The 13,301-nt window shown below is 40.9% G+C and overlaps 1 protein-coding gene across 1 annotated transcript in view; it reads right to left on the bottom strand.

The window, feature by feature from the left end:
• IBTK (inhibitor of Bruton tyrosine kinase) overlaps positions 1-11,185 on the bottom strand; it is an 85,652-nt gene extending 74,467 nt beyond the window's left edge. The window contains exons 1-2 of the mRNA XM_033235569.1: positions 10,998-11,185; positions 3,404-4,081 (exon numbers count right to left, since the gene is read on the bottom strand). Of these exons, the coding sequence (XP_033091460.1) occupies positions 3,404-3,730 (327 nt within the window). The 5' untranslated portion in view covers positions 3,731-4,081; positions 10,998-11,185. The remainder of the gene's footprint in view (positions 1-3,403; positions 4,082-10,997) is intronic.
• Between the last annotated feature and the right edge of the window lie 2,116 nt (positions 11,186-13,301).

Below are 13,301 nucleotides of genomic sequence, written 5' to 3'. Positions count from 1 at the left end.
GGCACATATCAGGCACTCAAAAAATATTTCTTGCAAATACCTCACAGACGGTATATTATTTAATACATATAACCTATGATTCTGTTAAGTCTTCTATTTACCAATAGGAAACATTAAAGCAAGTTCTTCCAGCATAGTAAGTAAACCACCAGTATAAAAGAGCAATGGTTTAGCAACAACAGATACAGCAGAACTCCACAAGCATAAACAGTCTTTACCAGTCATGCATCCTGTCATGGAATCAAGAAGCCCCAAAAAACCTGCATGAGATCATCTGTCTCCATTCCAGCTTTTTGTAGGCAACAAGTTTCTGCTAAGGTTTTATATCTTTGGCAATAAGAAACTGACAATTTACTGTGCAATTTAGAAATGTTATAGCTGTAAAGTTTTATCAAATGCAAATTCACTTAAAATGTGTGTGGTTTCTTCCTGATAATCCATAATACCTGAAGTGCTACAGCTGGCATCAGAGATGGAACTGACACGAAGACACCTATCACTGCACCCCTTCCAATTAAAGAAGTGTTGGAAGGTCAAAGGAAAAAAATATGCTGAACAAAAGCAGACAGCCTACCAACATGAGAATGCTGAGGGTCAATACAGGATTTAGGGGAAAACCATCAGTAGAATACATCCACTATTACATATCTATCACTGATCAGCAGGGCTCTGACGCCAATAAGACAGTCAAGCTAAGGGCAAGGTGGCAAAGGCACAATTTCCTGGCTTCTATTAGCCAAGGTGGTTAGAATGATTGAGGATTTCAATGGGGCAATAAAATCCCACAAGGAGGAAAGGACCAAAATTCAGTACATACCATAACTACTTCAAACTGTAGCCCTAAATGCTAACACCTAACTGGCAACCCCTAGGATGGCAGGAAACCAAACCCAGGGACCTTCTCAAGCTCAACAGAGTAGGCAGTCATCCAACTTTCCAGCAGAAACTGAGAAAAAAACCCAAGGTTTTACAGTTGGAAAAGGGTAAGAATGGAGCTGACAGATGCTTTAACTCTTACTAACCTAGGTTTCCCTATAATGACAATACAGAAATTAAACAGATACCCCAAGGTTTCAGATATAAGAGGAATCGGCTCTACCATTAACAAACTTAAAAACACTTTTCTTCATGGATAGTCCCTGGGGGAAAAAAAAATAAGGAAAGTGCTATTATTATTCTCTTTTTATAGATAAAACTGAAGTTCAAGATTTAATAATGTGTCCACAATGATTCAGTAAGAAGTAGCAGTAGCAGTAGTAGCAGTAGTAGTAGTAGAACAGTAGGGAGTTTAACTCCAAAAAAGAATATTTTACTATTAGTATATAATTAAAAATTATTCTGATCAGTAAATGTTACTACATAAAAGCCACTATAGAAATATTTTTTAAGTCAAAATTAAATGAAGACACTGAAGATAAGCTTCTGAATTTGACCAGAAATTCCTTAAGGACCAGAACTGTTTTTTTCTTTTCCAGGTCCTCCGCAAACATGACAAAATCCCTATACAAAAAAATTGTTAAATTTAAGGCTGGACACGGTAGCTCACGCCTGTAATCCCTGCACTTTGGGAGGCCGAGGCAGGTGAATCACTTGAGATCAGGAATTCAAGACCAGCCTGGCCAACATGGGGAAACCCTGTCTCTACTAAAAATACAAAAATAAGGTGGACATGGTGGCACGTGCCTGTAATCCCAGGTCCTGGGAAGGCTCGGGCAAGAGAATCACTTGAACCTGGGAGGTGGAGGTTGCAGTGAGCTGAGATCACACCACTGCACTCCAGCCTGGGTGACAAAGCGGGACTCCGTCTCAAAAAAAAAAATTGTTAAATTTAAAACTCATGACTTCTGACAGTGAGTTTCTAATTTGCATTCATTAGTGAAATGACATTGGAGTGTATCTCAAAATACTTCATTATTTGCCTAGTCAGTACAACACACCTAATCTACTATAAAGAAAATTTTAAATAAATTAAGCAATTTTAAAGATTAGTGTTTTTTCTTTTTTTTTTGTTTTGAGATGGAGTCTTGCTCAGACGCCCAGGCTGAAGTGTAGTGGTGCGATCTCAGCTCAAAGCAACCGCCACCTCCCGGGTTTAAGTGATTCTCCTGCCTCAGCCTCCCAAGTAGCTAGGATTACAGGATGTGCCACCACACCCAGCTAATAATGTTTGTATTTTTAGAAGAGACAGGGCTTCACCACGTTGGCCAGGATGGTCTTGAACTTTTGACCTCAGGTGATCCACCCGCCTTGGCCTCCCAGAGTGCTGGGATTACAGGTGTGAGTCACCTCGCCTGGCTATCAATTTTTCTTTTTGAGACAGTCTCACTCTGTCGCCTAGGCTGGAGTGCAGTGACACAATCTTGGCAAATAGTAACCTCTGCCTGCTGGGCTCAACTGATTCTCATGCCTCAGCCTCCCAAGTAGCTAAGACTATAAGCACACGCCACTACAACTGGCTAATTTTTGTAATTTTAGTAGAGATAGGGTTTTACTATGTTGGCCAGGCTTGTCTCGAACTCATAACCTCAAGTGATCGGCCCACCTCAGCCTCCCAAAGTGCTAGGATTACAGCATGAGCCACCACACCTGGCCTCATCAGTTTCTTCAGAACTTACAAACACCGTATGCTAACTAAACAAGAAATGAAACATACTACTCAAAAACACAATTCCTAAATAATGTTCAACAACTAGTGCCCTTTTAAAGTTAATAATATAGTTATTTAAGAATAAACCATTTTAAAATACTAAGATATTGTTACAAAATATAAAATGGGATGCCATTAGACTGGGGCAGCTCTAGCACTTTAAGTTCATCTGTAAGTAAATAGAAAACCAGTAAACAGTAAAATGAAACTAGAGTCTTTACTAAACAGAAACCACCAACTAACCTCTCTAACTAGGGTCTTTCCAATCTAACCAATTAAATACATTTTCTTTGTCTTTCTTCTTCATCGGCCTATAAAAGCTCATTGCTCAGGCTGCAGCACAGCTCCCTGAGCCTCTTCTCGTTCTGAACGCTGCCTGATTCATAAATCATTCTTTGCTCAAATAAATTTTGCTTATTTAATGTAAAGCACTTCCTTTAATAATGTATAATACTCATCAAATGATGTATAGAATTTAGTTCAAAATGACATGAGATGTACAAATAACATAAAACTGGCCAACAGTTCATTATATATAGTAAGCTTTGATAAATGTTTAAAATTTTTACATCATAAAAAAGTTAAGTAAAAGGATATATGGTATTTTAATTCCAAAGATCAGTTACAGTAGTAAGAGATAGCAAACAAGTAAGAAAAAATGCAAATCTTTTCCAAAAAGCATGTAGGAGGCATGAAAATGATTAAGAAAAACATATTCCAGACTAAATATGTTTAAAATAAACAAATGAGACTTACCTTCAAGAGAGACCAAACACAATCAATATGTCCATAAAAAATGCTTCTGTGCAATGCTGTCCATCCAGACTCTTTGTCTTTCACCAACAGATCCACTCCTTTCTGAATAAGCCAATCTAACACTCCTTTCTTTCCACAGGAGGAAACAAGGTGGAGAGCATTCCGGCCAAAAATATCCTTGATAGTTGCAGCATTGTAACAATGACTGGAGAGAAAGGCCTTAATCTGGTTTTCGCTCCCCTTTGTTACCACAGAAAGGACGTCCAAAGCATGCTTCAGGGATCGACACTTTGATGTGCAGTCAGGCATGGGTGAATTCATCCTCATTGTTTTTATACCGCTTACTTCAGAATCGTGAAAACTAATTTTAAAAAATGAAAAAGCCAGGACACAAAGGTGCTATTGAGGAAGAGTTACCGAGAATAAATGACTTTTTTAGGATAATTTAAATCCTCATGACAATAGTATAAAACTATATATCTTTATACAACTTTTTGGCACTTAAAGCAAAAAAATTATAAATAGCTCTATAAAGTTCATATCAAATACAAGTTCTTCATTTAAAAAAATTCCAGTTTATAAATTATTCCTGGAGTCAAGCACCAAGGGGGAGTGAGGAGGGGAACTCCCCCTCCACACTGTCTGATCCTTTTAAATATCCATAATTGCAAGGGTGACCTATGAGAGAAGGAGAAAAGAGAAAATAAAAATTCAAAATCTGTCTCTCGCTCTCCTTGAGTACTTTAGAACACAACTACCTCCATATTTAGATACCCTTAACCCATTTATGCTTAGTGTTCCATTACTGGAACACTAAGGTTGCGGGAGTTATTTATACCCTAATGCTCAAGGTCATCGCCAAGGTCTCATTTTTCACAAAAACAATTTGCAACCTCTGGCATAAATGGGTTAATTCATTTTTTTCTTAAATCTATCGACTTTTCATATTTATGGTACCTATATTTATATCAGTCATCCTTACTCCATTTTTCCACTCTCATGTTTAAAGTTAACCTATATTGGTTGTACTCTAGAGTTTCTTTCCTTCCAGTCCTTCATTCCTTCTGTGCTGTATTTTTACACTCTACTAGTTATGCCCCAACAAGCTCTGAATACGCTTAAATCTACCATCTTTCTAAGAATCCCATCCCAAACCTATACCCCCTAAAACTATATCACCACCACCCACACAACAATAACCAACACTCTCATCAGTTATTCCGTTTTTACTAAGTACACAGGCACAGTGTTAACATTGTTACTTCTGCCTGAAAGGTCCTTCATCATAAGAAGAGATGATAATTAAAGGTATTCAAACAACTGGACAGCTATCTTTAAAAAACAACTTTAGATACTGTACTTACTTTATATCTTATACCAATATAAATTTTAGATGGTTCAAAGGCAAACAAAAAAACGAAACTACGAAAGCACTGGATGAAAACACAGAAGGTTCTTTTTCTATAATCACAGAGTACAAAACACCTTTTTAAGTAGGATCTGAAATCCAAAAGTCATAGATTAATTCAATAGTTTAAAAATTACATTAAAAATTTTAAAGACAAAAGGAGAAAATTTTCCCTCGATATATATGGTCTTTTTAGATCTTCCTTAATGTATAGTCTTTGGGAGCAGAGCAAATCGGCTATAAGAAGACTATTCAGAAGGACATTCATGAGTTTACTATATGTATAGGGAAAGCTTCTATGTATTAGACAGAAGTATGAAATATTCTAAATCCGTATTTTCCCACTCCCACTTCATACCACACCAAGAGTCAGAAATCTGAGATCTAACTAGTTTTCTGATCTTAACTACTTTGATTTCTCCACCTGGAAACGAAAACATTGAACTAGATGATTATAATCCTGTCTATTAGGTTGGTGAAAAGTAGATGCTGGTTTTGCTACTGAAAATAATGGCAATGGCCAAGCGCAGTGGCTCACGCTTGTAATCCCAGCACTTTGGGAGGCCGAGGCGGGCAGATCACCTGAGGTCGGGAGTTTGAGACCAGCCTGACCAACATGGAGAAACCTTGTCTCTACTAAAAATACAAAATTAGCCAGGCGTGACAGCACATGCCTGTAATCCCAGCTACTCAGGAGGCTGAGGCAGGAGAATCACTTGAACCCGGGAGGCAGAGTTTGTGGTGAACCAAGATCGCACCACTGCACTCCAACCTGGGCAACAAGAGCAAAACTCTGTATCAAAAAAAAAAAATTAATGGCAATTACATTTAAAAGTCTGATCCCAAACCTATACCCCCTAAAACCATATCACCACCACCAACACAACAACCAACCCTCTAAAAGTAATGGGAATTATTTTTAATGGCAAAACCCGCAATTACTTTTGCACCAACTTAATAGCTCCAGATCTGTTTCTACTAATCTATACATTCTGTAATTTGATATAGTACTCATAAAAATCATCCCCCCCTTAAAATGTTGATTTGAACAACAACAAAAAAACGGAACCAAATAAAAATGTGTTTTGAGGTCAGACATGGTGGCTTACGCCTGTAATCCCAGCACGTTGGGAGGCCGGGGTGGGCGGACCATGAGGTCAAGAGATCAAGACAGTACTGGCCAGCATGGTGAAACCTCGTCTCTACTAAAAATACCAAAATTATCTGGGAATGGTGGCGCATGCCTGTAATCCCAGCTACTTGGGAGGCTGAGGCAGGAGAAACGCTTAAACCCAGGAGGTGGAGACTGCAGTGAGCCAAGATCCCGCCACTGCACTCCAGCCTGGGGACAAAGCAAGCCTCTGTCTCAAAAAAAAAAAAAAAAAAAAAGAAAGTGAGCCGGGCGCAGTGGCTTACGCCTGTAATCCTAGCACTTTGGGAGGCCGAGGTGGGTGGATCACGAGGTCAGGAGATCGAGACCATCCTGGCTAACACGGTGAAACCCCATCTCTACTAAAAACACACAAAAAAAACAAAATTAGCCCTGCATGGTGGCGGGCACCTGTAGTCCCAGCTACTGGGGAGGCTGAGGCAGGAGGATGATGTGAACCCAGGAGGCGGAGCTTGCAGTGAGCCAAGATCACACCACTGCACTCCAGCCTGGGTGACAGAGCAAGACTTCTATCTCAAAAAAAACACAAACAAACAAAAAAGTATTTGGTAGCAAAGAGGAAAAAAAGGTACTAATCCTCAAGTAGTTTAAAAGGTTAAAAATGGAAAACATGATACAGTAGTTCCCCATTATCTATTTGCTTTCTACAATTTCTATTACCCACAATCAACCACAGTCCAAAAATATTAAATGAAAACTTTGGAAATAAACAATTTATGATTTAAATTGCATAACATTCTGAGCAGTATGATGAAGTCTCATAGTGTCCCACTCCAAACCACTCCACCTCGCCTGAGACACGAATCATCCATTTGTCCAGTATTGCCATACTGTACATGCTACCAACTCGATAGTCACTGAGTAGCTTTCTTGGTCATCAAATTGTAAAAACATAGCATATAGAAGGTTCAGTACTCTCTGCAGTTTCAGTTATCCACTGGGGGTTTTAGAATGTGTCCTTGGATAAGTAGATACTATTTATTCCTGTGGCAAAACAGTTCATCCAGTTAATTTCACTCTTTTAAAGCTCTAAAATCCCACCATCTTTGTATTTTCAGTGTATGCATAATACCTGGAAGGAACTACTTATTGGTGAATCCCTCAAACCTTACATTAAAGAATTAAGATGCAACAGAAAAGAATTGCCTAATTCACTAGTATATATAATTTAAACATTTAAAAGGGAAAACAAGAATGTTAAAAAGTTATTCCATACTATCATACAGAGAAAGCAGCAACTACAGAATACTATGAACATAAACATGGAAACGATTAAGAGCTAGGATTTCTTAGAGTTTTACATATATAGATTCAAATATAGCAATGTCAGCTGTTATCAGTTATATAACTAAAAAATTACATAATCTCTCCAAGTTGTTTCTTCATCTGAAAATAGAGACAATTCACCGATTTCACAGGGTTACTATAATGATAAATGAAACTACCTAACGTGGTACCTGGCACTAAATATGCATTCAACAAATGATAGTTTTCATTACTATTGTTTCTTCAGTCACAAAAAGGTAATAAATTTTAATTCCAAAATTCATGTTTGAGCTTCATTATCAGTTACCGCTTCTCCAAAGAAACCATTATTGCTAAAGTTACTAATGACCTCCAAATTACCAAACACTTTTGGATATTTTCAATTCTTATCTTACTTGCTTTCCCTGCTTTTATGTCTTTAAAACCTCCTTCCCTTAAGGAGTCTAAAAGAGATACTGGAAGGGCAGGAAGTCACAGAAGCATTTAAGCATGGTCTCTCTCTCTCTCTCTCTCTTAACCACTTCTTCCCAGGGCATTATCCCTTTCCCTGGCCTTCAAATACTGGCTTCTCTCAAATGATCCTCAGTCCTCTACTTCATATTCTCCCTGATAGTTTCAATCCTTTTCATGCTTTTAACTCTACCATACACATGATTATAAATCCCCAAATCTGCCTCTTGCTCACATATTTGCCCTAAATTCCAGGCCCATATTTCCAATGTCTATTGTACTTCTTATCTACGCATTCAAAAACTGCTTATTGAAGGGGGAAGAAAGCAAAGGAAATAAGCATTTAAACACCTAATACATACGGAATGCTTTACATCAGACCAGTCAAGTAAACTACCCAAATCATATCACCAGGAAAAGAGGGAGTCAGACTTCAAATACAGATCTGTTTAATGATGAGGTCCATGCTATTTCTGCTACGCTACACTGTCTTCTTCGGCACATCCACAGTAGGTCACAAGGCATTGGGAATACAAAAATAATTAGGACCTAAATATTTTAGATAAAATAAAATACAGGTTCATGGATAATACTCAGGTGGTTGCATAGCTAGTTTAACATATGTACTAACGGAACGAAACTTATGATCTATTACACAGTTCCTATCATCAAAGGGTCACAGTTTGGTATAAGAGAGTAATTTTATACGGTCCAAAAGGAACGACCATCCCCGTTAGAGGAGGGCCAGTCTTCGGTCAAGGGTATATGAGTAGCTGCGCTCCCCTGCTAGAACCTCCAAACAAGCTCTCAAGAGAGTACTTTTATTTAGGCAAGTAACTAAAACATATCATGATTATAAACCTATGGTCAAGATAAAACAAGTGACACACTGGAATGAGGAGTGCAGAAGAGGGGTCCAGGGAAGACTTTCTACAGGAGATACATAAACTATGTATAAACTAAGACTTAAAAGATGAGTACCATCCAGGCACAGTGGCTCATGCCTGTAGTCCCAACACTTTGGGAGGCTGAGGCAGGCAAATTACTTGAGCCCAGTACTTTGAAATCAGCTTGGGCAACATGGTGAAACCCGTCTCTACAAAAAAAATACAAAAATTAGGCGTAGTGGTACGTCCCTGTAATCCCTGCTACTCTGGAGGCTGAGGTGGGAGGATCACTTAAAATTGGCCAGTCAAGCCTGCAGAGAACCAAGATTATGCAACTGCACTCCAGCCTGAGCAACTGAGCGAGACTCTCTCTGGGAAAAAAAAAAAAAAAAGAGTACCATATGCGATGGCCTGATAAATTGTGGGTGAGAGCATATTTGAAGCAGAGGGATAGTAAATATAAAAGAACTAGAATCATCTTGGTCCATTCCAAAATTTCTAAATAATTCAGAAGACAGAAGTGAGGCCTAACATACACACAAGGATAGACCAGATTTTGGACAGCCTTATGTGCCTTTCCTTAGAGATTAAAAAAAAAAAAAAAAAAAAAAAAGGCAGGCAATCCAAAGACAAGATGTGGTAGTAATTCCCAGGTTTCTTGCTTGGATAACAGATAGGGAAACTAGAAAGAAGAGTAAGGGGTCAATACTTTGGAAGTGAGTAAAGCAAAACAAAACTAAACAACAGAACAAACACAAAAATTATAGGTGAAATTTTGTTTTATACATTATACATAGTGCTCTACATAAATATAATCCTTATTTCAGCCTTATCATTGCCCCCTGTAAATGTGATCACTTTCATTTTCTGATGAGGAAATTCATGTGAAAATTTTAAAAGCCTACCTAAAATAATAGCAACAGAAAAGTGCTCTTGATCCTACCTATTCTACACCACCAAACTGTTCTTCCAAAAGGCAGTTAGAAAACTTTTAATGAAAGTAGTATAATGTAGTAGAAAAAAGTACCATGGAATTCAATTCAAAATAATTGAATTCAAAAGCAGTTTGGTAGGGCAGCTGGAGACTCGGAAGCTTAAGATTCAAGGGATTCTGCCTCAGCCTCCCAAGTAGCTGGGATTACAGGCACACACCACCATGCCTGGCTAATTTTTTTGTATTTCTGGTGGAGACGGGGTTTCACCATGTTGGCCTCGAACTCCTGACCTCAAGTGATCCGCCCGCCTTGGCCTCCCAGACTGCTGGTATTACAGGCATCTTTTCTTTTTGTGGGGGGGGGGGGATGTCGGAGCCACACTCTGTCGCCCAGGATGGAGTGCAGTGGCACGATCTCCACTCACTGCAACCTCCACCTCCCGGGTTCAAGCAATTCTCGCTTCAGCGTCCTGAGTAGCTGGGATTACAGGCATGAACCAGCGCACTCGGCCTAAAAAATTTCTTGAAGTAAACTCTGGTTTGACTAAAAGTTTCTGCAAATATTTGCAAATGTAATTATTTTTAGAAATCAGTTCCGTCCTCATCTACCTTGCTTCAATTTCTAAAACAAATAAAAGTTAAGGAATTCAAAATACAAAAACAGAAATGATCAAGAGGGGGCTGGCAAGTCTGTGAATTTACACCACTTTATGGGCATTGAAACACTACTACTCATAAAAGTCACATCCTTTCAGTATTTCTGATAAATTTCAAATGGCCTACTTCGAGCATAAGTTAAAAGGTGCTACATGAATCTCTGGCTAACACAGCCAAGTTTTATGAACTACGTTGGAAAATAGGAGTCAAGGACGGCCTGTGTTACCTAATTCGCAGCTGAACTAAAACTCTTTGAGCCAGACAGCTCTGCCTGTTACAAAAACAAAAGGCATGTCTTCTCTGTCTCTCTCACCACCCCCTACCACCCTCCAAAAAGAATCAGTTCCTTTTTACGTAACAGTCAATGTTCACTTATCAGAGTTCACCACCTGCTTCCCGACAGAGTCGGTATCCGTAGAGTGGACTCAAACTTGTGACTCCAGGAAGGGGATAAAGAACATGAGCGCCCCTAGGAATGGCTTCAAATCCAAGACTCGAAGGAAAGTGACACCACACAACTATCACAACTAGGAATGCAATGTCGCTGGAGGGCGTGTCCCGCAGGACGGGCGCTTAGCGCATCGCCGGGACAGGCCATTCATTAGCTGAGGGGGGCGGTAGGGACCCTGGCCACTCGGCCCCCTCCGCGCCGCCTCGCGAGAAGCCCGGCAGCCTCAGGGCCGCAGAGTCCTCTCCCTACAGTCCCCCAGCGCAGCCGTCCGCAGCCACCCGCACCCTCCGGAAGGCGAATACTCTCCCCCTGCCCCCGGACTGAAGGGAAGCCGCTCCGCACAGTCGGGCAGCGCCAAGCCCTCCCTCACCAGCCGCTAGATGAAACTGCGCCGGTGGATTCCGCAGGGTCCACACAGAGCCACACAGGGACTCATCCTCAGTGAAGGCAGTAAGAGAAACCGAACCGCGCCAGAGGGGCCGGTCCCCAGACCCGGGTCAGTTCCGCAGGCGGCTGCAACACAGCCGCGACTACAAGAATCGGGAAGGGTGATGTGGAGGAAGGGCCCGAGCGGGCGGTACTCAGTAATAAGGCGGGCGCTGGTTGGCTGGGGCTCCTGTATGTCTCTTGATGATTGGCTGGTGCCTGCCCAGAAGGTTTCGCGTGGCAGCACCTCTGCCATGGTCTTTTCTCTGGCGCCCCAAAGGAGCTTGACCTCGCCGGCCTTGGGGCGGCTGACTCAGGCCAGGGGCGGGGAAGAGAGAAAGGCCGCAGCGGGGGCCTCTAGGCCAACAGCGGTGATGGGAGTGTCGCTTTCCAGGCCAGCCATCTCTAGTTAGAAACGTCTCTCCAGGCAGCTGGAGACTCGGAGGGGAGGCTAAACCCGAGTGGAGAAGGAGACGTGGCCGGATGCCTTGGACACCCGCTCACTACGCAGCAGAAGCCAGGTGCATAGGCGTCTTGCACAAAAGAGTTTACTCCCATGGCCTTAGCAGTGGGGTTACTGCAAAGCCAAAGGTGTAGTCTCCGTAAACCCAGCCTCACCCCTCTCTGGATCACTATACACCCGGATTATCTGGCAGTCACTCCTTTGGTCAGAAGGCGTCACTGCCCTCTTAGATCACCACAGTGTAACTAGCTGCCGACCCAGGTCACGCCACTCAGTGCCTGACACCAGGCTTACACTAGGCTTTTTCCACTTGAACTCTGAATCTAAAGGCCATTTAGAAAGTGGTCGAGTGAAAAAACTAGGAGGGACAGTAGCCAATAATCAATACTAGGGTACTGAATGGGAAACATACTGCTGCTGAATGCCTAATATGGTAAGCACTCAGTAAATGATTGTTCAAGGAGGGGTAGTGTGACTCAGAACAAACGACACTAGGAATCATAAGTTGGCTGTACAGCTCTGCCACGTTGTGAATTTTACAAGCCATTGAGTTGGCCTCATCTCTAAAAGAAAGGAGTTGCGCATGTCTTAATGCCCACTGAGCTCCGCTTGCTCTCTTTTAAAGCCTTTTTTGCGGAAGGGTAGATTACTAGCCCAAAGCCACACAGCTGCTTAGCGAAAGAGAAAGGGAGACTACGACCCAGCCCTCCTGCTGCCCTTCCCAGCACATAATTGTTTCTTTGCTCTTTATTCTGAATGCCCTACTTCCTATAAAACAAAAACCAGTTAGTAATGTAAAAATTGAGTGATTTTGAAAATAAGTTGTATCTTAAGTTGTATCTCCAGATATTTAAAAAAAAAAAAAAGAAGCTACATGTAATGACTTTCATGTTCATGAACAAAGAAGCCAATAATGGCAAATAAAGCTGCTAGTGTAAATAAACTCATTGACCTGAGTTCATAACTTTTCTCTTTCTTTCTTGTATCTGGGCAAGTTAATTCACTTTTCTGAAGCCTCAGTTTCCTCATTTGCAAAATGGGAGAAATAATCTATTTTGGGGTTGTGAAAATGTAATGATAATATATAGCACTTAGCAGAGGGCCCTAGTAGCGCACAATAATACTTCATCAATAGTACTAATAAATGAAGTATTACCTTAGTGGCTGAATTATTCCAAGCAGGCATTCATTAATTTAAAAATGACAGCCAGGCAAAGTGAGTCACACCTGTAATACCAGCACTTTGGGAGGCAGAGGCCAGTGGATCACTTGAGCCCAGGAGTTCAAGACCAGCCTGGACAACATGGTGAAACCCCGCCTTTACTAAAAATAAAAAAAAATTAGCCAGGCATGGTGGCGCATGCCTGTGATCCCAGCTACTCAGGAAGCTGAAGTGGAAGAATACCCTGACCCCTGAGAGATCAAGGCTGCAATGAGTCAAGATCAGGCCACTGCACAAGCCTAGGCAACCGGGGTGAGACCCTGTCTCAAAAAATAATAATAAATAAAAGTAAAACTTACCAGGTCTTGGGCAATTTGTGGTAAGCATTGGGGATCCGACAGTGGACAAAAATACATGTAGACCCAGATATTCCCAAGCATAATAAATTGCAACATTTATAAGTATTACAAAGAATACTGTGATAGATTTAATCTGACTTCCGAGAGATGTGACACATGAAGTAAAGAATGAGTAGAAGATAACTCAGATAACTAGATAACGAGGAGATAAGTAGATGAAGCAGGAAAGAAATAACCTTCCAAGCGAAGGGATGTAGAATTGCT

The sequence above is a fragment of the Trachypithecus francoisi genome, unplaced genomic scaffold (genome assembly GCF_009764315.1).
Source record: "Trachypithecus francoisi isolate TF-2019V2 unplaced genomic scaffold, Tfra_2.0 Lachesis_group15, whole genome shotgun sequence".
NCBI classification, from domain to species: domain Eukaryota; kingdom Metazoa; phylum Chordata; class Mammalia; order Primates; family Cercopithecidae; genus Trachypithecus; species Trachypithecus francoisi.
Note: the sequence above shows the minus strand (reverse complement) of the source record. Positions and strands in the feature narration are given on the sequence as shown.